Genomic DNA, 22,723 nt, shown 5'->3' on the forward strand with positions numbered 1-22,723 from the left:
CCGATTGAAACAATGCACCAGGCTGTAGGACATTTTGGGGGAAATGTCGACTTTGGTGAACGGTGAGAGTTTATAAGTTTAATGTTTTCTTTAAATTGGGTGCGCCGAATACGAATCCGTGGGTTGCAAAATGAGACAGATGACCAAACTTAATTTTAAAAATACGGTTTGTGTTCATTAAAGACAGAACAAAAAAAAGATATAAATAGAGCCGTGTCGATGTATGGATAAATGCAGAGAGAGAGAGACAGTTTAAGTGAACAGCACCCTTGTTTATTGATCTAATGCCAAACATCTTCCACACAAAGACCTTGTTCTAACAGAAGATCTTAAAATAAGATAACAGACTGATCTTAAAATACACCAGAATTTAGTTCTCGGTTCAATTCAGGCTCAGGTAGCTTTTTGATAACTTAGAGGTGTTGAGGACTGCAGAGTATTGTCGAATGCTCTGCATTCCAGCGGCCCTCACTCTGTTGGTACAGACTAACCCCCTACAGCGGGCAGGCAGACGTGCCCGATTCAAGAGCAACTCCTTTTACAAAAACATACCGTCGGGATGTGACGGCCTGTGTCCGGCTGGACTACATGGGGGTGGGCTGCTTTAAGGACGAAGCGTCATTGAACTGACTACTAACGTTCTCTAACTTCCAACCCCTCCCCCCCCTGTTTTTTTTATAAAAAGTACAGTTATTAAGTGCCAAAGATTTATTACAAGCCTGTGATACAAAGGCACAGCAGCGTTTGGTAAAAGGGTAAATGTTATCTTGCAGGAGGTTAACCTGAAGCGAAGGGAAATTATCTGATTTTTGTAAATCGCAAGACTCCCTGGATTTAAAGAGACAGGTTTGTGCAATTTTGCAATGCATTCTTTTAAAAAAATGTTGTGGTTAATGTTCATATGAGTTCAGTTTTGTTCGGATTTTAAGGGGGGAGAAATTTGCAAGTGACCTTTCAAAGTGTGCCCCACCAAACAAAAAAAAACAATATTTGTGAGAGGGAGCTGAAATAATTATCCTTTTGTTGGGAAGATGAGAGAGGGTTGAAGAGATAAATGAGGAATCTGCGTGAATCTGATTAATCAAGAAGCCAAGTCCCAATTGTCGTGAGTTTCCTGAGATTAAAAAAAACAAGTATAATTTAATTGTTAACGTGTGAACGGTTAGGACAGTTAAAACATTTTTCCAGTACCTATTTCAAAACAATCCTAAAATTTACAAAAAAATGTATTTTTCTGATAACATTTGTTATCCGAGTCCTTGTTAATTAAGAAACAAAGAAGAAAATACATTTTCACACATTTCTGGTATCCAGGACCCTAATATAGGGTAATGTGGATGCAGCACATTTTATTGCAATATTTCAATCAGATTCATTATTCGTTTTTTAAAAAAAACAGATTTCTCTCTATTTCGTTTATTGTTACTGTGAGATTTTATGATGAACTTGGAAGTTGAAATGTAGATTCAACCACACTATCGACAAAATGCCCGTGTTGATGATTGGTTTGCGGTACGGTTGGGACAGAGATTCGTATGGAAGTGCAGTTCTGAAGTCTTTGAAACTCGGGAAGAATTCCTAAACTTTTTGGGACAAAGTCTTGAGGGAATTGCTTTCTGCAGCGCCATCTGCTGGCAATGTCGCGCTCTGCAGCGACAAGGATTGGCAGGGTCCCCAGAGACATGACAGAGAACGGCAGGAGATATAAGAATATTTAAGAAATAATACCTCTCAACACGTCGAATTAATTACTGGACCAAAAAAATAGACACACCCTCCAGATGCATCCTATTTTAATGCATTTTTTTTGTCGGGGCTGGGGTTATTTTCTCTGGTTTAATTTGGGCAAATTTTGATGCAGATCTAAGCTGTTTTCTCCCTGTTGCAATATTTATGTTTAGTTCTGAATCTTTCTGTCAAATAAAGTTAAGAATCGCTGTAAATATCTTCATTGCTATTATATGTCTGGTTGAAGTACAAATTGACTGCAGTTAGTATGATGATCGCTGGAAGTAATTTTCTCAAATTTGGAACAAGGAAAGAAAACAAATAATAATTATTACTTGAAAATAAAAGCAAATTATTGTGAAACATTTTAATGTTTCACATAACTAAACTATTATGTAAAGTGTAGTGTCTAGTGTAAATAAGCACCAATTTTAAAATGTTGTTCAAATGCCTGAGGTTACTGCTTTAATATGAAGGCATTTAGTGTTTTCTATAAGCTCAAGATGTTTAAAGCTACAGCGATATGGGGTGACTTCACAACCTAGATAATAGCCTCAGGTCCCAAGCACATAATCCAGCCTAATGTTCTGTGACATACTGAGGGAGCTCTGCACTGTGGAGGGTGATGTGCTAAACTGCATGGCCTGCTCAAGGAAGATATTAAAGATGCCTTGCTGTTTTGTGAAGGCTGTGGCCACATCAACATTTCTCCTTCAACTAATGCTGCAAAAAGAATGCATTATCTGGCCACTGATCTTTGTGGGATCCTACTGTGCACAAAGCGTCGTTTGTTCCATAACCATAGTAGCTGCCTCGGCTGCAAAATGCTTTCAGATTTGAGTCAAGGTAGATTTGTCGCATTCCCCCAACTGGATCACCAGGATCCTGCGAAGGTTTCTCCCTTATGTGACAATTCAATGTCCGTTTGAAATCACTGATGTTGTTGCTCGCATGCCCTCAAGCTCCAGGTCATTACCACGCATTGTGGAAGAGTTCCTCTTCTTGTCCCAGCTTCTAGCCTGTTTCCTAGTCCCTGTACTCAAACCTTAAATCTGTGCTCCCTAGTCCCCGTATTTAAACCTTACATCTGTGTTGGAGAAAGTGAGGACTGCAGATGCTCGAGATCAGAGCTGAAAATGTGCTGCTGGGCTCATGCCCGAAGTGTCGATTCTCCTGCTCCTTGGATGCTGCCTGACCTGCTGCGCTTTTCCAGCAACACATTTTCAGTTTACATCTGTGTTCCCTCGTCCCTGTTCTTAAAACTTAAATCTGTGTTCCCTTGTTCTTGCACCATTAAGTATAGGAGCAGCCTTTCCCTGTGTACCTTATCTAACCCTGTCATAATCTTGGATGCCTCAGTAAAATCTCCCCTCGATCTCCCTTGTTCAAAGGAACACAACTGTAGTTTCACCAACCTAACTTTCACCCATGAAATTGTCCTTTTTTAAAATCTCCTCAGTGGCCTCTCAGGAGCTGTTATGTGGCCAAAAATCAGCTCCGTTTGGCTGCTCATGGAGATTGCTCAAAGGGATTGAGGGGAATAAAATACAGCAGCAATTAGACCCCGTTGTTGTCACTTGCAATCTTCTATACGGAAGAAGAGGACTGTGGGTAGCCCATTTATAGTGCATCAAGCTGCACCTCACCCTCGCTCACAGGACTTGGGGTCCAGACCCGAATCTGGAAACTGAATTAAATTTTCTCCGGAAACAAAGATCAAAATTTGCAGAAACTCAGATTTCAGCTCACGTCATTTTCAATGAAGTTTCTATTCAACATACCTATACCTTTGCTATCTGTATCAGAAAGGAGGGGGGAGGTGGGATGAAATTCTGCAAATCAAGCCATGCCCTGTTAATGTGGGACCCACCTGAGGTGCAACGGTGAAGACAAGAGCCTTCCAAAGGACGCCAAGGCTGCTGACGTGCAGTTATCAGGGGAAATGGGTGGAATTAATTGTGAAATATAATCTGCAGAACAATGTCCAAACATTCACCTTTGTACTCAAAATGCAATTTGATTTGAGAGTGTGTTGCTGGAAAAGCACAGCAGGTCAGGCAGCATCAGGAAAATTTTCCTGCTGCGCTTTTCCAGCAACACACTCTCAACTCTGATCTCCAGCATATGCAGTCCTCACTGTCTCCTACAGAGTTTGGTTTGTTGAGTGGCCAAGAAACCTTGCAACTGTGTCCCAAAGGAAACCTTCTTATTCTTGGAAGAAATGAAATTTTTGTCAAATGGGGATTGCTTCCCCCTGGAAGTGCTGGAATCAGACAGTGAATGCTTCCAAAATGAAATTGGTTCTTGAGCAAAGTGGGGGCATGGCTGGAATGGGCTACGGAGTTGGGATGGGTAGGATGTGATGACCTGGTGGGATTATTGATAGACTCCAGTGGCACATGGTGGCGTTTGAATTCATTGAAAAAAAAACTCCTGAATTAAACATCTAATGATGACGGTGAAACTATTGTCGATTGTTGGAAAAACCCATTAGGTTCACTAATATCCATTTTAAAGACGAGAATCTGCCACCTTAATTAATCTGCCCATCGTGTGACTCCAGACCCACAGCAATGTGGGTGACCTATAGATACCCTAAGGGCAATTAGGGTATTAAAAACAGACTCTCTTACTCAATGGAAAAGTGTCAATGGGCTAACACTATTACACTGTAGGACTCTTTAAAAAGTTATTTATTTGTGGGATGTGGGCGTATCCGGCTGGCCAGCATTTACTACCCGTCCCTAGTTGCCCTTGAGAAGCTGGTGGGGAGTTGCCTTCTTGAACAAACACATCCACCTGCTGTGGGTTGACCCGCAATGCCCTCTGGGAAGGAATTCCAGGATTTTGACCCAGTGACCGTGAAAGAGGAGGTTATTGCTGAGCATGTGCGGCTTGATAGCACCGTCAATGACACCTTCCATCACTTTACTCCTGAATGAGAGTAGACTGTTGGAGCGGTAATTGACCGGGTTGGATTTGTCCTTTCACAGCACTGTGTGAACATGCTTCATCAGTCTGTCACTGTACATTAACAAGAGTGGAGGAGCCTTGTATTCAATGCAGCAGACACAAGATGTTAACTTTGACTGAGTGGTGGCATCGTCTTCTGAGGAAATCCAGCTACCAAGATCAAGCACAAAGTCTGGGCTCACTTTCCAGTGCAGTCTTGAGAGAATACTGCACTGTGGAGAGAGGTCAACTTTTGGATGAAATATTAAACCCACTTGTCACACTCCCGATCGACTGTAGTTTATGTTTCTTATGTTGGTTTCTGCTGCCATCTGCTGTCAGAGCTTAGACATTAAGCCCTCAGGTCAAAAGGATCTTGATGCTGAATTGTTTTCAGCTCAGGAGATTGGGACTGGAGACTTCAGTTTAAAATATTGAAGCACTAACTTATCAATGAACTATTTCTTGCCATGTTGGGCAAACCAGTTAGTGATTCACATTTGGGAATATTCTACCAGAGATCATTCTCACCTCCAACTCATCTTGATAACTGAAAGCTGAAATGGACAAGAGATTCTTGTTTATAAACTGATTAATATTCTGGTTGTCTGCCATTAGTGACTGCAATGTTAGAGATGGGTATTGGTGATACAAGTGATCACCAATTGCATTTACCAACAACAGCAACTTACATTTATATAGCTCCTTTAACACAATGGAACGTACCAAGATGCTTCACAGGCACATTATTAAAGAAGGTGTGATACTGAACTGCATTTTAGGTCAGATTTTAGGTCAGGTGACTAAAACTCGGTCAAAGAAGTGAGTTTTTAGGACTGTCTAATGGAGGAAGATGAGGCGGTGAGGTATCGGAAGGATATTTCAGAGCTGGGACCTCTGCAGTGACCAAGGTACAGCCACTAACGGAACAAAAATTAAAAAAAGTAAAATGCTGGAATTCTGAAAGAAAAGCAAAAAGTGCTGGAGAAACTCAGCAGGCCCGGCAGCTTCCAAGCAAATAGAAAAAGAATTAAAGCTTTGAGTCAAATGTGATTTCTTCAGAATACCAAAGAAGAGTTATATTGGTCTCAAGCAGTTAACTCTGTTTCCCTCTGCACAGATGCCATCAGGTTCCAGCTGAGTTCCACCAGTATTTTCTGTTTTTTATTTTAATTATATGGGCAGCATGGTGACTCAATGGTTAGCACTGCTGCCTCACATCGCCAGTGATCCGGGTTCAATTCCACCCTCTGGCGACTGCGTGGAGTTTGCACATTCTTCTCGTGTCTGTGTGGGTTTCCTCTGGCAAGTCCAGTTTCCTCCCACAGTCCAAAGATGTGCGGGTTAGTGTGGCTTGGCTATGCTAAATTGTCCAGAGTGTGCAGGCCAGGTGGATTAGCCATGGGGAATGCAGGGTTACGGGGATAGGGCAGAGGATTGGGTCTGGGTGCAGTTTCTTCAGCGGGTCAGTGTGGACTCGATGGGCTAAATGGCCTGCTTCCACACTGTGGGGATTCTATAGAGGAACACAGATGAGGAAGTACATATCCCTCAGGTCATTGTGAGGTTGGAGATTAGAGATAGGGAATGGAGATGCTGTCAGGAAATTTTAACGCTGGGTTGGAATTTTAAAATCAAAATGCAACTGGAATATGTAGGTAAGTGAGCACAGGATTGACCAGTTTCAGGGAGTAGAATTTTACATGAGTACATGTTTGCAATGTGTAAAATGGAAGGACCAGCCAGAAATGCATTGCAAGAGTCAAAACCTGAGTTAGTGGAGGTGTGGATGAGGGTCTCAGCAACAGGTAACCAACTTTAACTGAGCAATCTCCTCACTGTAAGAAAAACCCCTGAGAACCACAAACAGAGAAATATCAGCAGTGGGCCAAAGAAGGAGCTATTAGATAAAGTAATTGGGAGCTCGGTGAAAATGTTTTAAGGAGGATTGGTATATTTCTAGTGCCTGAATGCTGCTGGCCTCAAGTTGAGGGAGTGAGCAGGAAAATAGGAGTATAACCCTGCCACGGAGGTGGACAGCTACCGAACAATGTTAAGGCACCAATTGGGGTGGATTTATGACTTTGTAGAAGCGGTGGCCATGTGATGAAGCTCAATGGAAGTGGCTGTTTGTGACTGTAACCCACAGAGTGGACAATGGATGTAAATGGGTGGAATCAAGGTTGAGACCCTGTAGTGGAAGAATGTTCCTCTCCAGCCATGGAAACCACCTGGCTGGAATCCTTGTTGTTTGCTTGATGCTATGCAGATGACTCCATTTTGGTTTTCTCTCACAGGCACTGAGGTTCAGCTACAATGAGAGCCTGTCCTTAATTGGACAGTGAGCACGCAGAATGGTTGTTAGGAGCCCACCTGTGAGCATATTGCTCGTACCCAGCAAGTGTTGGCAAGGGACCTCTGATGCCAATCTTGGTTGGTGAGGCAGGTGATAACAGCCCATGGTGTCAGCATTATCACTGCACAGACAGCTGAGTGGGTAGCCCCATTTCTTTTTATTTCAAAAATGCACTTTATTCATAACTAATCTCTACGTACGTATATAGTCACTGAAGCAAATTGGTTCTGTACAGTAGCATTTGGAGAACTGAACAGACATTAGAGCTTGACTTTATCCAACAAACAAACCTAAGTCATTTCTTTCTTGCTCAAGATATATATTTGAGGCACTGGAAGGGTCCAAATACTGAACGGACCCCCATTGTACTTTGGCCAAATGACCTTAGATGGTGGTCTTTCCCCAATGCGCTTTGACAGCAGCTGCCATAAGTTTCAGTGCATCCTTCAGCACATAGTCCTGGACCTTGGAATATATCAGTGTGCAACACTCTAATAACACTCAGTCAGGGTCAACTCCTTCTTCTGGAAGACCCATGTGTTTTGGGTGGACCAAAGAGTGTCTTTCATTAAGTTGATGCTTGTCTTGGGGAAGAGCCCACAGAACATGGAGTCCCACGTCACGGAGCTGCTCAAGACAAACCTCGATGAAAACCACTACATCTCTTTCCAGACTCCCTTTGCAAAGGCACATTCCAGAAGGAGATGTATGATGATCTCTACCTCCCAGGTTGCCCCATGTCTTGTGTCCTATTAATATTGACCCTGACAGAAATGCAAATCCAAGGCTCAGTGCTGAGGAACATGATGTCTCTTCATGCTTGCTATTTAGGCATGCACACCATGTTAAAAATAGTTTTTCTGCTTTTAGCACAGGTTTTATAGAATGTTTGCCCAATTTTTTTTGGAATTCAGAATTCTGATTTGTTTCTGGACCCTGGATACAAATAGCTGTCATTTCAGACACTGGCCACTGCGTGGAGCAGGCGAGGCCACCCTTCCTCCTGCACTCCCGCGCCGCTCGGTGGCCGGAGGTCGATACCACAACAACTCATCAGCGCCACCACGTGGCAAAGATGGTCAGTACAGCAATGTCAAGTTTCTGAACAAGGTCAAAAATCAAACAACAGCAGGTTATAGTCCAACAGGTTTATTCAGACTTTTCATGTGGACATAGGATTTTAGGAGCAGGAAAGGCCATTAAGCCCATCGGAGACACTCCATCATGCTATTTATAACCTTTCATAAATAAAAGCGGGAAATTGCAATTTTCTCTCCATATGAGCTTCACTGAAAATTGCAACGTGGTCAGTGCATTCTTGAAAAATATGGACACAGTGACTTCAGTTCTGATTCATTATAATGTATTATTTGTCAGGTTGCTAAAGATATCTTGTCTGGTTTCTCCTTATGAGCTGGAGGCCTTCAAACTGTTAACTTCCTTCTTAAAGCAGTACTGATCCGATCCACTTTTGTTTTTTTTCCCATTGTAGGGCTTGTGGATGCAAGCTGCAATGATGTTTGTTCGGAGTGTGGTCCTCCTCCTGCTGGCTAGTCTGCCCCTGTGCCTTGCACAGATTGGTGCGTTCTACATTAATGGCAATGGGAATGGCAATGGGAACGGTGAGTGTAAGTGTTGCTATTAATCCTAGTTTACCCTTCAATCATCTCCATTTCAGTCCAGTGACTGTTGCCCTGTCATTGTTGATGGATTAATTTAAGAAAGAGTTGGATAGAGCTCTCAAGGATTGTGGAATGAAGGGTTATGGAGATAAGGCAGGAACAGGATACTGATTAAGGATGATCAGCCATGATCATATTGAATGGTGGTGCAGGCTCGAAGGGCAGAATGGCCTACTCCTGCACCTATTGTCTATTGAAAGGACTAGTTAGGCACCTCCTGTCCCGGTTGTCATTTATCCTACTTTCTGTTGTGCCCTTTTGATCAAGGTTGTGTTAACTGGTTGAATTACTATTTGTAATACGTGCAGCTTGTACACATGATCAGTAGCACCTTATATTTTTTCTCTTCTAACCAGAAGTGTATTCCTGCACAACTGAATGGATTTTTTTCCCCACCACCAATACACCTGTATAACTTTTTACCTTTATGTAGCACCACTAAAACACCAGAGAATCCAACTAATAAGTAACTTATGCACAGAGCTCTTTTGGTACCTTTTATTACATCAGAAAATCTCAAAGAGCTTTACAGCTGATTGAAGTATCTTTGATGTATAGTCACTTTAAACGTTTTAAAATTTTATCTATTTTTCCTGATCAACCTGTTCAGGGATGTTAATTACACGCCTCTGGAACAGGTGGGTCTTGAACCCAGGCCTCCCAGTCTAGAGGCTTACCTCAAGAGGGCCCTTGTCATTTTTATAATGTAGGATATTTGGCAACCAATTTGTTTACCACAAGCTCCCACAAATCTTGATGTGATAATAAACAGATATTCTGCTTTAGTATTTGTTGATTAACGCACATTCAGAGACTCCCCTTACTTTCCAATGTGCTTCCTGTTGGCTTGTTGATATAGTAAAAAGGCCATTTGACTCATTAAACCCATTCTCTACATAAACTATCAGAGACTTTTATTCCACTTTCTGATACCACAGTCAACCTATGTAGAAAGTAGCTTTAATTCATCCATTCAGAATATGTGGAACGTGAACCTGGGCTTTCTGGTCCAGATATAGGGATACTCCCACTGTGTCGCAAGTCTTCCTGTTACACCTATCAAACTATGGCACACCTATCTATTATTCTTCAGCAAGTTGGACATATAGACATTTCCATGCTCTAACTGGGGAAGCTCATCCAATTTCCTCTTCTTCTTTCCCAAATATGGAGACTCATTGCTGAGCGTCTCCTTTCAGAGGTGGGACCCAATACACCTCATTATCAATCTGGCTCTTTTCCATGGACAGGCCCAGACATTGAGGGGCTAGCTGGAGAATTTCCCTTTTACAATGTTCCTGCTACGCTGCGACTCTGAGGGCCTGCACACACAAGTTGTCATGCTGACGTTGTTCCCAGCGTTTTTTGAAACTGCTCCCAAGGAGGTCTGTGCAGAAGAAAAATAAATATTAGAGGGAGCGCAGGGTGGCAGGGGATTGAACTGAGCCCTGATTCTTCCCCCATTGGAATAGCTGAGGAGCAGCGATCCTGACTGTTGGCCTCGCTCCCTTTCCCACCGTCACTATAGTCAGCTCCTATCTCAACCAACATGACATGTACTTGGTCAGCAAGCCTCATGACTGCCTGTGTCTCTTGTGATTCAATATTCCAGCAGTCTGTTGTTTTAAAAACTAGCGCTAAATGTTAGCATTGATCAGTTTTTGCTTTCGTCATTTCTTTTCAGACTACAACAGCGTCAAGCTCCATATCGAAACCCAAAAGGACAGACTGTTTGCGTACCGAGGGGAGAATGTGACCCTGACTTGTCACTACCATTATGAGCCGGCAGTGAACGTGACCCGAAAGGTCAGAGTTAAATGGTCCAAGCTCAACATGGATTTCTCCAAAGAGAGTGACGTGATTGTGGCAATCGGACTGCGCCATCGCAGTTTCGGGGAGTTCAGGGGTCGCGTCTACCTGCAGCAGAATGACGAGCGTGAGGCATCGCTGGTTATCACTGACGTCAGGCTGGAGGATTATGGGAAATACAAGTGTGAAGTAATTGACGGACTGGAGGATGAAAGCAGCATTGTTGAGCTGGAGTTACGAGGTAATCTCTAGATTAGACATCTCCCCCTGTGGAATGGGTATTTTAGTGAACTGCACAGCCGACTGCATTGTTAGTCATCCACTTACTGAAGGACGAATCATTCTGTTACACCTACCTAACTATTACACACCTACTTATTGTATTCCATTGTTCAATACAAACTCCAGTCTGCTCTTTACCCTTCCTCACCACCTCCACTTTAGAACATAGAACATAGAAAAGTACAGCACAGAACAGGCCCTTTGGCCCACGATGTTGTGCCGAGGTTTAATCCTAATGTAAAATATAATAATTTAACCTATACACCTCTCAATTCACTGCTGTCCATGTGCATGTCCAGCAGTCGCTTAAATGTCCCTAATGGCTCTGCTTCCACAACCACCGCTGGCAACGCATTCCATGCATTCACAACTCTGTGCAAAGAACCTACCTCTGACATCTCCTCTATAACTTTCTGCTAATATCTTAAAACTATGACCCCTCATACCAGTCAATCCTGCCCTGGGGAAGAGTCTCTGGCTATTGACTCTATTTATTCCTCTCATTATCTTGTATACCTCAATCAGGTCTCCTCTCTTTTTTTCCTTCTCTCCAGAGAGAAAAGTCCGAGCTTATTCAATCTTTCTTTGTAAGGCAAGCCCTCCAGTCCAGGCAGCATCCTGGTAAACCTTCTTTGCACCCTTTCCAGTGCCCCTGTATCATTCCAAGAGTAGGGTGACCAGAACTGGACACAATATTCCAAGTGTGGTCTCACCAGGGTCTTGTAGTGCTGCAGCAAAACCTCGCGGCTCTTAAACCCGATCCCCCTGTTAATGAAAGCCAAAACACCATATGCTTTCTTAACAACCCTATCCACTTGGGTGGCAACTTTGAGGGATCTATGTACTTGAATACCAAGATCCCTTTGTTCCTCCACACTGCCAAGAATCCTGTCTTTAATCCTGTATTCAGCATTTGAGTTCGACCTTCCAAAATTCATCACTTCGCATTTATCCAGGTTGAACTCCATCTGCTATTTCTCAGCCCAGCTCTGCATCCTGTCTATGTCACGTTGTAGCCTGCAATAGCCCTAGATGCTATCAACGGCACCTCCAACCTTTTGTGTCATCTGAACATTTACTAATCCACCCCTCAACCTCCTCATCCAAGTAATTTATAAAAACTACAAAGAGCAGAGGCCCAAGAACAGAGCCCTGCGGGACCCCACTCAACACTGACCTCCAGGCAGAAGACTTTCCATTTACAACCACTCTCTGCCTTCTGTCAGCCAACCAATTCTGAATCCAGTACTCAAATCTCCCTGTCTTCCATACTTCCTGACTCTTTATGAATGAGCCTACCATGGGGAACCCTATCAAATACCTTGCTGAAGTCCATATACACCACATCCACTGCTCGACCTTCATCGACCTGTCTTGTCACCTCCTCAAAGAACTCAATAAGATTTGTGAGGCATGACCTGCCCCTCCAAAAGCCATGCTGACTGCCTTTAATCACACTATGCTTTGCCAAATAGTCATAAATCCTATCCCTCAGAATTCTTTCCAAAACTTTGCTGACCATAGACATAAGACTGACTGGTCTGTAATTGCCAGGGATTTCCCTATTCCCCTTCCATAAAATATTACTTTGCTCCATAAAATAAACTAAATCACAAGTGACAGTGCTTTTTTAGGGAAAAGGCAACTAGTATCCTTAGTTAGTCTTCCCTACACGTGACTCCAGATCATCAACAATGAAGTTGACTCTTAACCGCCTTCTGGGCAATTAAGGATAGAACATAGAACATAGAACAATACAGCACAGAACAGGCCCTTCGGCCCACGATGGGCAATAAATGCTGGTCCAGCCAATCATGTCCATCTCCAGTGAATGAACAAAACAAATTGCCCACTAGGGGCACTACAGGAGCAGAAGTAGACCAGCCAGGTTATTCAATGGATAATCTGATAATTGTCAACTCCACATTACTATCTTATCTCCATAATTTTTGATTCCTTCAATGATTAGAACTCCATCCATCTCAGCCTTGAAATATCTAGCCCACCCAGCCTTCAGTGGTAAAGAATTCCACAGATTCACTCCCCACTGAGAGAAAAGAAATCCTCCTTCCCTCCATCCTAAATAGACAACCCCTTACTCTGAGATGACATGAGACATTAACCACATTAAACATAATCCACCACTGAAAAGGACCTTCATCAAAATTTCATGGGAAAGGGACAGACAACACTCCAGCCTCTGTGATGTCCACCTATCCCATAATGCTCCAAGGGCACCACTAGCGCTTAAATATATCTCTAATCAGCATCAACCACTCTCTTTCTTCTCACTTGCATATGCTTCAGGTACTTTCAAGTCTATTCAGGGATTTTATTACAACACCTCTGGAGGTAGGTGAGACTTGGCCCTGGGTCTTCTGGCTCAGAGGTAAGGACACTACCACTGCACCACAATAGGCCACATCTCATGGTTCATTCTTAAAGGGACTATCATTGAGAAATATTAGCAGCTGAAGTTGGAATGAGAGTCGCATGAGTACTGACCTTTTCAACTCGTGCCTGTGGCTGATTTTAGAGTAACTTCTGCCGAAACACCTCTTCAATCAATGGACAGTAGAAATATGGAACTCTCTTCCCAAAAAAGATCTGCTCAGGTTTGAGTTTCCACTGAAAGTTTCAAAATCAAGATTGATAAGTTTTTATTAGGCAGGGGTTTAATGGCTTTGAGAGCAGGGTGGATAAATAGAGTTAATTACAGATCAGTGGAGGTTTTGTTGAATAGCATAGTCAGACCGAGGGGCCGAATGGCCTAATACTGTTTCTGTGTTGATAACAATCTCTATTCTAGATGGGGGGAATATTTATGGGATGGCATGGTGGCTCAATGGTTAGAACTGCAGCCTCACAGTGCCAGGGCTCTGTGTTCAACTCCAGCCTCAGGCAATTGTCTGCGTGGAGTTTGCACATTCTCTGTATCTGTGTGAGCTTCCTCCGGGTGCTCTGGTTTCCACCCTAGTCCAGAGATGTGCATGTTCGGTGAATTGGCCATGCTAAATTGCCTGTAGTGTTCAGGGATGTGTAGGCTAGGTGCATTAGTCAGAGGTAAATGTAGGATAATAGGGTTCGGGAATGGGGCTGGGTGGGATACCTTTCAGAGGGTTGATGTGGGCTTGTTGAGCTGCAGGACCTGTTTCCATAATGTAGGGATTCTAGGACGGGACATGATTGAGAAGGGGACAGGTGTAGTTCCACAGGCACTGAATACAGCACTCAAATGGTCATAAACTGGATATGTGCATGTCAGAAATTAATTGAACAAAAGGGCCTTTCACCAGGAAGTGGAAACGTGAACATTTCTGATGTGAGTACACGTGGGTTTGGGTAAGTTGTCAGGACCCAAGCTGATTTTCGAGCTCCTTTCACTACAGGAAGGAACTGAAACCAATTGTAATAGAACCAATGGAAGGAGAGCAGCACCGTCCAGAGACTGATATTCCCAGTTGAGATGGTGCAGTTACCAACTGACCCACAGAGAGTTGTTCAGGTGAAGTTCCATGGTGTGCGTCACCTTTTTGAGCACCCGGTTTGCAGAGTCTCACATTTGCCCATACCTTGTCTTCCAGGTGTGGTCTTCCCTTACCAGCCCCACCATGGCCGATACCAGCTGAACTTCCACGATGCCAAGCAAGCCTGCGAGGAGCAGGATGCCATGATCGCCTCCTTCGAGCAGTTGTTCCAGGCCTGGGAGGAGGGATTAGATTGGTGCAACGCTGGCTGGCTGATGGATGGCTCGGTGCAGTACCCTATCACAATACCACGTGGACCATGTGGGGGCAAGCACAACTCAGCGGGCGTCCGGAACTATGGGCAGCGACACAAAAACCTCCACCGATTCGATGTATTTTGTTTTGCCTCAACTTTAAAAGGTATGTAGGGCAGAGAGCTCAGAGCGTACTTTAACAGGGATAGATTCCCACCCAAACAAGAAATGGAGCATAAAGCTGTACAGACGCACAAAGTGTTTCGAGGTGGAAGGATCAGGGTTTGCACCCATGATGCTGAACACATTGGATCAGCAATTGCAAAGGTGCCCCATTAGGGTTGGCATGGAGCAGAGAGCCAGTGCCTTCCTGAAGGAAGGATGGAAAAGCAAATTTAGAGGCTGAATCTCTTCTCCCTGTCTCTGTCACTGCCTGTGCCTCCTGTTTGTATGGATGTGTCCTGAGATGTGGGCTCCAGTTTATGGATTACCTCCCAGTGGTATCGATGGCATTGGGAGGAGTGGGATGGGGGTGGGGGGGTGGGGGGGTGGGGGGTGGGAGGGTATAATGATGAAGTTGGGGGGAAAGGCACAGATCTGTGATTTGGGCATCGCTGAGAAGATCATTTACCAATACAACAGGTTTTCTCAATTCACAAAAGCAACAAAAGTTTGCATTTGTAAAGACTTGCAAATTTCTGTTTGAAATAGAATAGACATTTTGGCAGCTACAATTTGAATTTGCTTTTCTATCCAAAATGTTCAATTTGTCTTCTATAGGACAGTTCAAATGGTTTGCTGAATGAATGCCTCAGTTTTAGTATTGGGCTATCTGATTGGAAAGCATCAAGTCAATTCCATCTGCACATAACGTCCACAAGATTGAGTTTTCAAGGGTCACCAGAGAGCAGGTGCCTGGATTGGTTTAGTTTTCATTTCCCTCTCTGTATAGCCCCTAAAGTATTGACTGCCATTGTCTTACCCCATCAGCACTGAGCAGGACCATGGAGGACTTGCCAGTCTGAGACCCTCAACAAACACTCAGTCATTATGGAGAGACACAATGTGATATATAGTGGATCAGGGGGATTATGTGGAAATGTGTCATCTCTTTGGCATGCTAAGACTCTTTCTAAGATGGAAGGTCATGGGTTCAGGGCCTTGAGCACAGGACTTAGGGTGAGAATGATGGAAAGCAGTGCCCTGGTAGGTGTCAACTTTCAGGATTAGAATAGCCTTTATTGTCATGTGCACTCGACTGAATGCAATGTAAAGTTTGTAACGTCGCCTTTCGGTGCCATTCAGGTACAGGGTACCTGGGTACAGATACTTGAAGTGTTGTTTCAGAATTGAAACAGTGGAAAAAAATATAGACTAGCATGGGAATACAGAGTTTAAAAGTCCAGAATGTGAATAAAAAGTATCTTCAAAGAACTCCAGTTAAGGTCCTTTTTCTCTGAGTCTGTGTCTGTCGGGCTTCAGAATGCAAGGCCTCGCTGCTTCCAAGTGCTGGCCTCTGTCTGGACTCTCCTCTAGGACCCGTCCCCCGGCAGGCCTGGGCTCACTCTGCTCCCCCTCTGAGCCCCAGCCCTGCCTAACTCTGGGACTCTGCTCGTGCTTGCTCTGCTGCTCCCGCTCCGGGCTCTGGCTGCGGCCTGGTCTTGGGCTCTGGCTGCGGCCTGGTCTTGGGCTCTGGCTGCGGCCTGGTCTTGCTCTGCTCCCGCTCCGGGCTCTGGCCATGACTCGTCTCCTGCACCGGGCTGGTCTCTGACTCCGTTCTCCATTCCCTTCCAGTAGAGCACTTTAAGAAGTTAAAAGTTTTGGTTGGGGGTGGGGGTGTCAAGAAAAAACTGCAGCAAGAGGAAAAAACCGAGAACAAGAGGAAAAGCAGCTGGTGGGCAGAGGAGCTCCGGCTGGAGTGCCTTACTCTGCTACTGTTTTCAGAGGAGGCTTTAGACTGTCTTCACTCTGAGATGAACTTAAAAAAAATCCCCACTGCCAATTTGAAGAACAGTAGAGATATTCATCCCAGAGTCCTTACTGATATTTATCCATCAAGCAATATTATTGTATCAGAGGAGCTGGTCACCGTGGAATCTTGCTGTGCAGATTAGTCATATTGATTCCTACATGGCAGCAATTTGATTGTCTGTAAGGTACTTTGACATGAGCTGAGTTTTTGAAAGAAGTGCCAGTTTTTCTTTGGCATTTGAGCCTCTGGTGCTGATGTCAGTGTAGGAATACCAGGAGCACTCTTGGTGCTGTGCCATTGGGTGGACTGCTTGCTTCACATTCTGACTCCATTGTCTTCGCCTCCTTTTCCAGGCAAATTGTACTTCCGACGCCGTCCGCTGAAGTTCACCTTTGATGAAGCGGTTAAAGCCTGCCGTGACGATGGCGGTGAGATTGCCAAAGTGGGCCAGCTCTACGCCGCCTGGAAGTTCCAAAAGTTTGACCGCTGTGAGGCCGGCTGGGTGGCCGACGGCAGTGTTCGCTACCCCATTGCCTTCCCACGGCCCAAATGTGGCCCACCAGAGCCAGGGGTTCGCACCTTTGGCTTCCCAAGGAAGGAGAATGGGAGGTTTGGGGTCTACTGCTTTAAGTTGAGTTAAAGGCCAGGGTCTGTGGCTGTGTCGATCACAGGAGGACCGATACTCAGTGGCCTTCATGGATTATTGTGGCAGTACTCCTCTTTAAAGGTGAAATCAGATTATTTAAGAAAACAGTTAGAAGATAACATTGTGATTCCCAAATCTACCTGAGTCAACTTGGAGAATCCTTTCTAATTTCTATTAATTTGAGATTTCTTGTATACATCTATATTTTTGATTTCCATAGTATATAGACTTGTATTCACTTCAGGAGGACCTTGTGGAAAGAAAAAAAATAAACCCAGCCTGCAAGGATTCACTAAAGCAGCTTTTAAAAACCAAAATGTCCCATTATACTGTGAGACTCCATGCTGTCACTTTTGCGTTCAGAATCTCTCTTTCCCCCGACTCCTCCCCTGCTTCCCTCTTCCCTCGTTCCTCTTTGTTTCTCCGTTGATCTATCTTTATGTAAGAGCCCACAGTAGTCCAAGCAGTGATCTCGGTCATAGCAGCCAGGAATCAAATCAACTTGTTTGTAGGCAAAGACCTTAGTGTTGCAGTGTCAGGTACCCAATGTGCAATCATGAGTCTGGCATTTACCAAATAAGTCCACTTTATGACCTTTAGATTATTTGAATTGAAATATAATAATGCAGCACATTATACTATGTATATTAGCAAACTGAGCTCAGTTCAGTCGTTGACACTTGGGGGTGCCACAATGGCTCAGTGGTTAGCACTGCTGCCTCACAGCGCGAGAGACCTGAGTTCAATTCGAACCTCGGGTGAATGTCTGTGTGGAGTTTGCACATTCTCCCTGTGAGTGTGTAGGTTTCTTCTGGGTGCTCTGGTTTCCTCCCACAGTCCAAAAGATTTGTAGGAGAGGTGGATTAGCCATGGGAAAAGCAGGGTTACAGGAATGGGGTGGTTCTGGGTGGGAGGGTCAGTGTGGACTTGATGGGCCGAAAGGCCTGCTTCCACACTGTAGTGATTCTATGATTAACAACCAGTATACAGAATAATTCTGTTCCAATGTACGGCTTTGTGATATGACACTATTCACTGTGTTGAAAACGTTTTGTACAGGAAACAAGATCCAGTTATTATGTGGCTAAGTTAAGCAACGTACCATCCCAAAACAAAATGGTATGTTGAGAGAGCTAACTTGATCAGTTTTATCAGTAAATTGATGTTTATTTTGGAATCATAGTTGGTAAAGCTCAAGTGTTTTGTGATCGACCAGAGATTAGAGAAAAGAGCCAAAAAAAAGGCTGTGATATGTGAACCTCCTCCAACAGGAGCTCTCCATATTGAGGAAGTTAAATTGCCTCACCCTAAAGAAGTAACAAGGATCAGACCCAGAATGTCCTCATTCCTCTGCCCAACTTAATATAATTGGAGAAAATTGATGTCACCCCATTTGATTAGGAAACAAAGATGTGTCGTCACACATTTCATCAGGGATCTGGCTGCACATCTCGAAACTATAAGAATTAGGAGCAGGCAATTCAAGCCTGCTAGGCCACTTGGTGCAATCATGGCTGATCTTACCTTGGCCTTCATGCCACTTTTCTGGTACTCCCATAACCCTCCAAATGAGTACAATTTAAAAATCTGTCTATTTCCTTTGTAAATCAAGCTAGACCACTAAGGATCAACACCCTGTCACATGCTTATGGTAAATAAGGGGTTGTCCAGGGAAGACTCTCTCTGTCTGAGGTGTAGATAGTAATTTACCATCAGTAATGTAATGTTTATCCTGTGCTGCATCCTGTCAGATATGTCTTCTCTGGTTTATCATTAATCTTTTAACGGGGTCTGCTTACGAACCCCCAAGCTTTGAAACAACTTTGGGCTGCAGTTTGAGAATAAATTTGAGTGGAGTCGCCAGTGAGTCTTGGGTTTGCACTTGAGCTGTGACAGAATTCCTTTCCATATCTCCTGCCTTGTCTACTGAGGGTCCTGGCTGTCTGTAATGGAGCAATTCCACCAGCAGCCCATTATTATCTACGTGATGAATTGTTTGATCAAAGGAACACAGTTGAACACCATCCTGTCCTTATCCAATGTCCAGAACAGTAAATGCAGAGATGAAGAGCGTGAATATTGTCTAGTTCTTCTCCCAAGTTCAAAGGCGCTAAGGTTTCTGCTTCCACACCCTGTCCCTACTTTGTTTGCACCACAGACCAGCGATCGATCCTAGCACCTTTTTAGTCTGTGTAATGAGGCTGTCCGGGACATTTCCCTACTGATTCTCAGGCAGAACTAAGACTGGGTTACTGCTCCAAATTCTGAAAAATCTTGGGAATCCATGAACATTTTAAATGCAACAATTTTTCCAACACAATTTATTTTGTACCTGCTGTCTTCAAAAAAAAACACCTGATTTTATCTTTAAAGTGTGAGTACTTTGATCAACTGAGAAACCAATGCTTATGTACTGTTTACCCAGGAAGTAAAGGAAGCCCTGTTTTAATGGTTAGGGTCAATGTTGAACAAGACTGCAGGGACCTGCAGCAACCTTCCACATTGCATGAGAGAAGGAGATGGAGGAATGATATTTTGCATTTTTAGAAGTTTTATGGCTATTTTATAATGTTGTATTAGTTTGAAGAGGAAATCATTGTCACTCAGATTTCGGTTTAGATTGTGTAGGACACAATTGTGTAGTGCAGTTTTACATTACTGTTCATTCTCATTGGAATCCCACATCCAGCTGATTCACTGGATGGTAACTAAGAGTCACTGCTTCTAGCCCTCTCTCCATTCCTAAGCCACAATTCTATCACAGCCCAGCAATTGGAGAGCAGGCGTCTGCTAATCTTGAGCCTGGGAGGAGGCTGTTTGGAGAATACATTCTTCTGCACCTGCATAGTTATCTGCAGACTGGATTATGTACATTTGTATAAAAGATGGTTTGAAAATGCTTTAAGCCTGAAGATATGGACCCTGCATGTGGTATTTATTCAATTCTGAATGTTTATTCCAAACCAAATTTACATTTAAAAGATAAATAGATACTATAATAGACAGGAAAGGGATTGTTTGATGTACATTGCTTGTATTATGTTTATGACATTAGATTAAGTTTCTTTCTGTTGATTGGGAATGCTGGGAGCAAAGCAAATTAAACCAACTAGGGCTGGGTCATTAAGTTGGATTTGATTAACCTCTGTCTGTGCCACAACATTTTAAGATATAACCACAGACTGGCCAATACCCATAATTTTGACATGCTGAAAAATGAGTAGTGCTTATACCTTTCAATTTATGGGAATACCATGTCAACACTTTGCTAGGGCTTGTATATGAAATCAGATTAGGCAGTCCCAACTCCGGTCCCTATGGTTAGGGGCATAGAATTATAAACTGCTAGGCATTAAACACAAATTAGGTGTAAGCTGAGTGATCTCATACACTTACAGAAGCACCAAGAAAGGCCTGTGGCTGAAATTGACTTTCTGGTGAGGATTTTACTAATACCCCAACATTGCTAAGATATAGAGTGCTTTGTTTAAACCTTGCATGTCTACAATATCCAGAGACCACAATTGTTAAAGTTATATTTTATTCAGGAAGAAATCTTTGCTTTTGTTGCGTTTATCCCCCAGATTACATTTGACAGATGTAGAGCTAGTGGGCAGACTAATGAGGTCCTCTGTAACTTGACTGTCAGGATGGGTGTGAGACTCGTGTGTTCTTCTAGGTGACCATCCCTTGGCAGAGATGTAGTATTAGCATATTGATTGACTAGCCATCTAAATGGGGTTCTGTCTGATTGGCAGCAGACTGGATATGTCTATGATATATAAGCTGTGATGTGTAGGATGTCCGATGCTCTTTAGCCATTTGGTATTTTGACACGTTTAATAGGTTCTGTGCTTCAAAGGGAAGCTTTACCTACTTTACTATAAAGGTCTTGTAACTCTGCTCTCTTTATCCACTCAAATATGCAAACAGTTGAGGGAAGCGCACATAAACACATAGCTTTTCTGTCAAGTGCAGGAATCCCAAGGCTCTGGCTGGTTCTAGGGCCACTCTAAGGAATATGGGGCTTTAAAGCATTGGGACATAGCCCATTATACCACATACTTTTGATTTCAGTAATAGGGTGTGGTTGATTTCCTTTTCCACTTGTGCTATGACTGTGAGAAATCTTTACTCCAAATAGTGTCCAATGTCTGTTTTTTTTGTTTGATAAGTAAGTAGAGAATAAACAGCACTGACGTCCATTCTGGTGGCTTTTCCAAACATACTGACTGTGAATAGAGGTATGTGGAGCAGCAACTCTGACTGGGTCACATTTGAGATGAAGAGCGAGTGGTCAGTAAAATGATTGGCAAATGTATGATGTGTGCCCCGGTATTGATTTGTGCCCATGCTGCTTCTTTTGAGTACAAGTAACTGTCTAGAAATCACATCATCTTCAGATGTAGCTAAAGCACCTATCCATTTGATTTCTGATTCTGGCTGGAAGAAAGGAATGTTCTCAATTTCAACTGAAATCGGGTGAAGCGAGAGAGATCCCAGTGCACTAAATATAAAGATATAAATTCATTTTTAATTCTCTAGCTGATGGGAGGTCTTTCCCAATATGCTTTGCCTCAATCTCCAGAAAGATGCAGCAGTCTATTTAGTCAAAGACTGTAAAACAAATGATTTAAAGACAGGAGTGCTCCCTAAAGCTAATGTTACATATTATTTAGATTCTAATCTTTTTACTCTTCTGTTGACCTAAGATGTTTCTATATTGCATTCAAAGTCATTTTTATTGTTTTAGACTATGGATATATGTTGATGACTTGTTCGGTACCAACATTTATTACTCCTCTCTTATGAGAAGATTTGTTATAATTATGTAACCGAAAGACTCTTGATACATCGTCTTTGAGAGGTAAACTTTGATATTGGATAAATGTGCTTTTGCTGTTGACTTTAGCCTATATTTACAATAAAATATGTCTAGACTGTATACATTTACAAAAGTACAGCCAAAGCCAAATCACAACTGAGTCAATGCAAGTATGTTCTGTTCAATTGATGCAGAATGCATGCCTTAATGGCTTCAACTTTAGACAAACTTGAACTTATTTTAAGAGCAACAGATTTTTTTTCTCTTTTTGGCTGGATGTGGAGACTAGTTTCCACCTTGATATTGATGCTGAAAGTCTGTAGCTAATTAACTTTTTTAAAAAAAAAAGCACCATGGTGTTTGCAGTTAATCTTATGTTTGCTTTATACTCCATGTCCTCTTATACACATTGCTGGCAAGTTTACTCTGTAAAAATAAGTCCTTGCGGATGAATGAAATGTCCACGTAACAGAACCTTTCAAATAAATGAATTGTAATGTTCAAAAATAAGTTGGGTTTATTTATAGCAAAGAAATTAGGTTTGCTAAAATCCAAGTTTGATTACATGTGTGAAACATATTATTATGCAGAGGTAAAATTTATGTTTAGGTAGAAGAGAATTAAACTAAAATGAAACATTGTCATAAACAAATTATTCAGGCCAATGAATTTCAATAGTGTCTGCTATACATGAATAGGCCAAACATTCACTCTGTTATTATTGCTGAAGAATAACAGAGATTAAAGGGT

The 22,723-nt window shown here is 42.9% G+C and overlaps 1 protein-coding gene across 1 annotated transcript; it reads left to right on the forward strand.

Moving 5' to 3' along the window:
- Positions 1-601: 601 nt before the first annotated feature.
- On the forward strand, positions 602-22,483 carry LOC140469011 (hyaluronan and proteoglycan link protein 3-like). The gene is made up of 5 exons (XM_072565188.1): positions 602-846; positions 8,529-8,664; positions 10,403-10,768; positions 14,394-14,696; positions 16,856-22,483. Exons 2-5 carry the CDS (start codon positions 8,538-8,540, stop codon positions 17,140-17,142), a joined length of 1,083 nt encoding a protein of 360 aa, XP_072421289.1. The 5' UTR covers positions 602-846; positions 8,529-8,537; the 3' UTR covers positions 17,143-22,483.
- Positions 22,484-22,723: the final 240 nt, after the last annotated feature.

This window comes from Chiloscyllium punctatum, chromosome 48, assembly GCF_047496795.1.
Source record: "Chiloscyllium punctatum isolate Juve2018m chromosome 48, sChiPun1.3, whole genome shotgun sequence".
Lineage (NCBI taxonomy): Eukaryota > Metazoa > Chordata > Chondrichthyes > Orectolobiformes > Hemiscylliidae > Chiloscyllium > Chiloscyllium punctatum.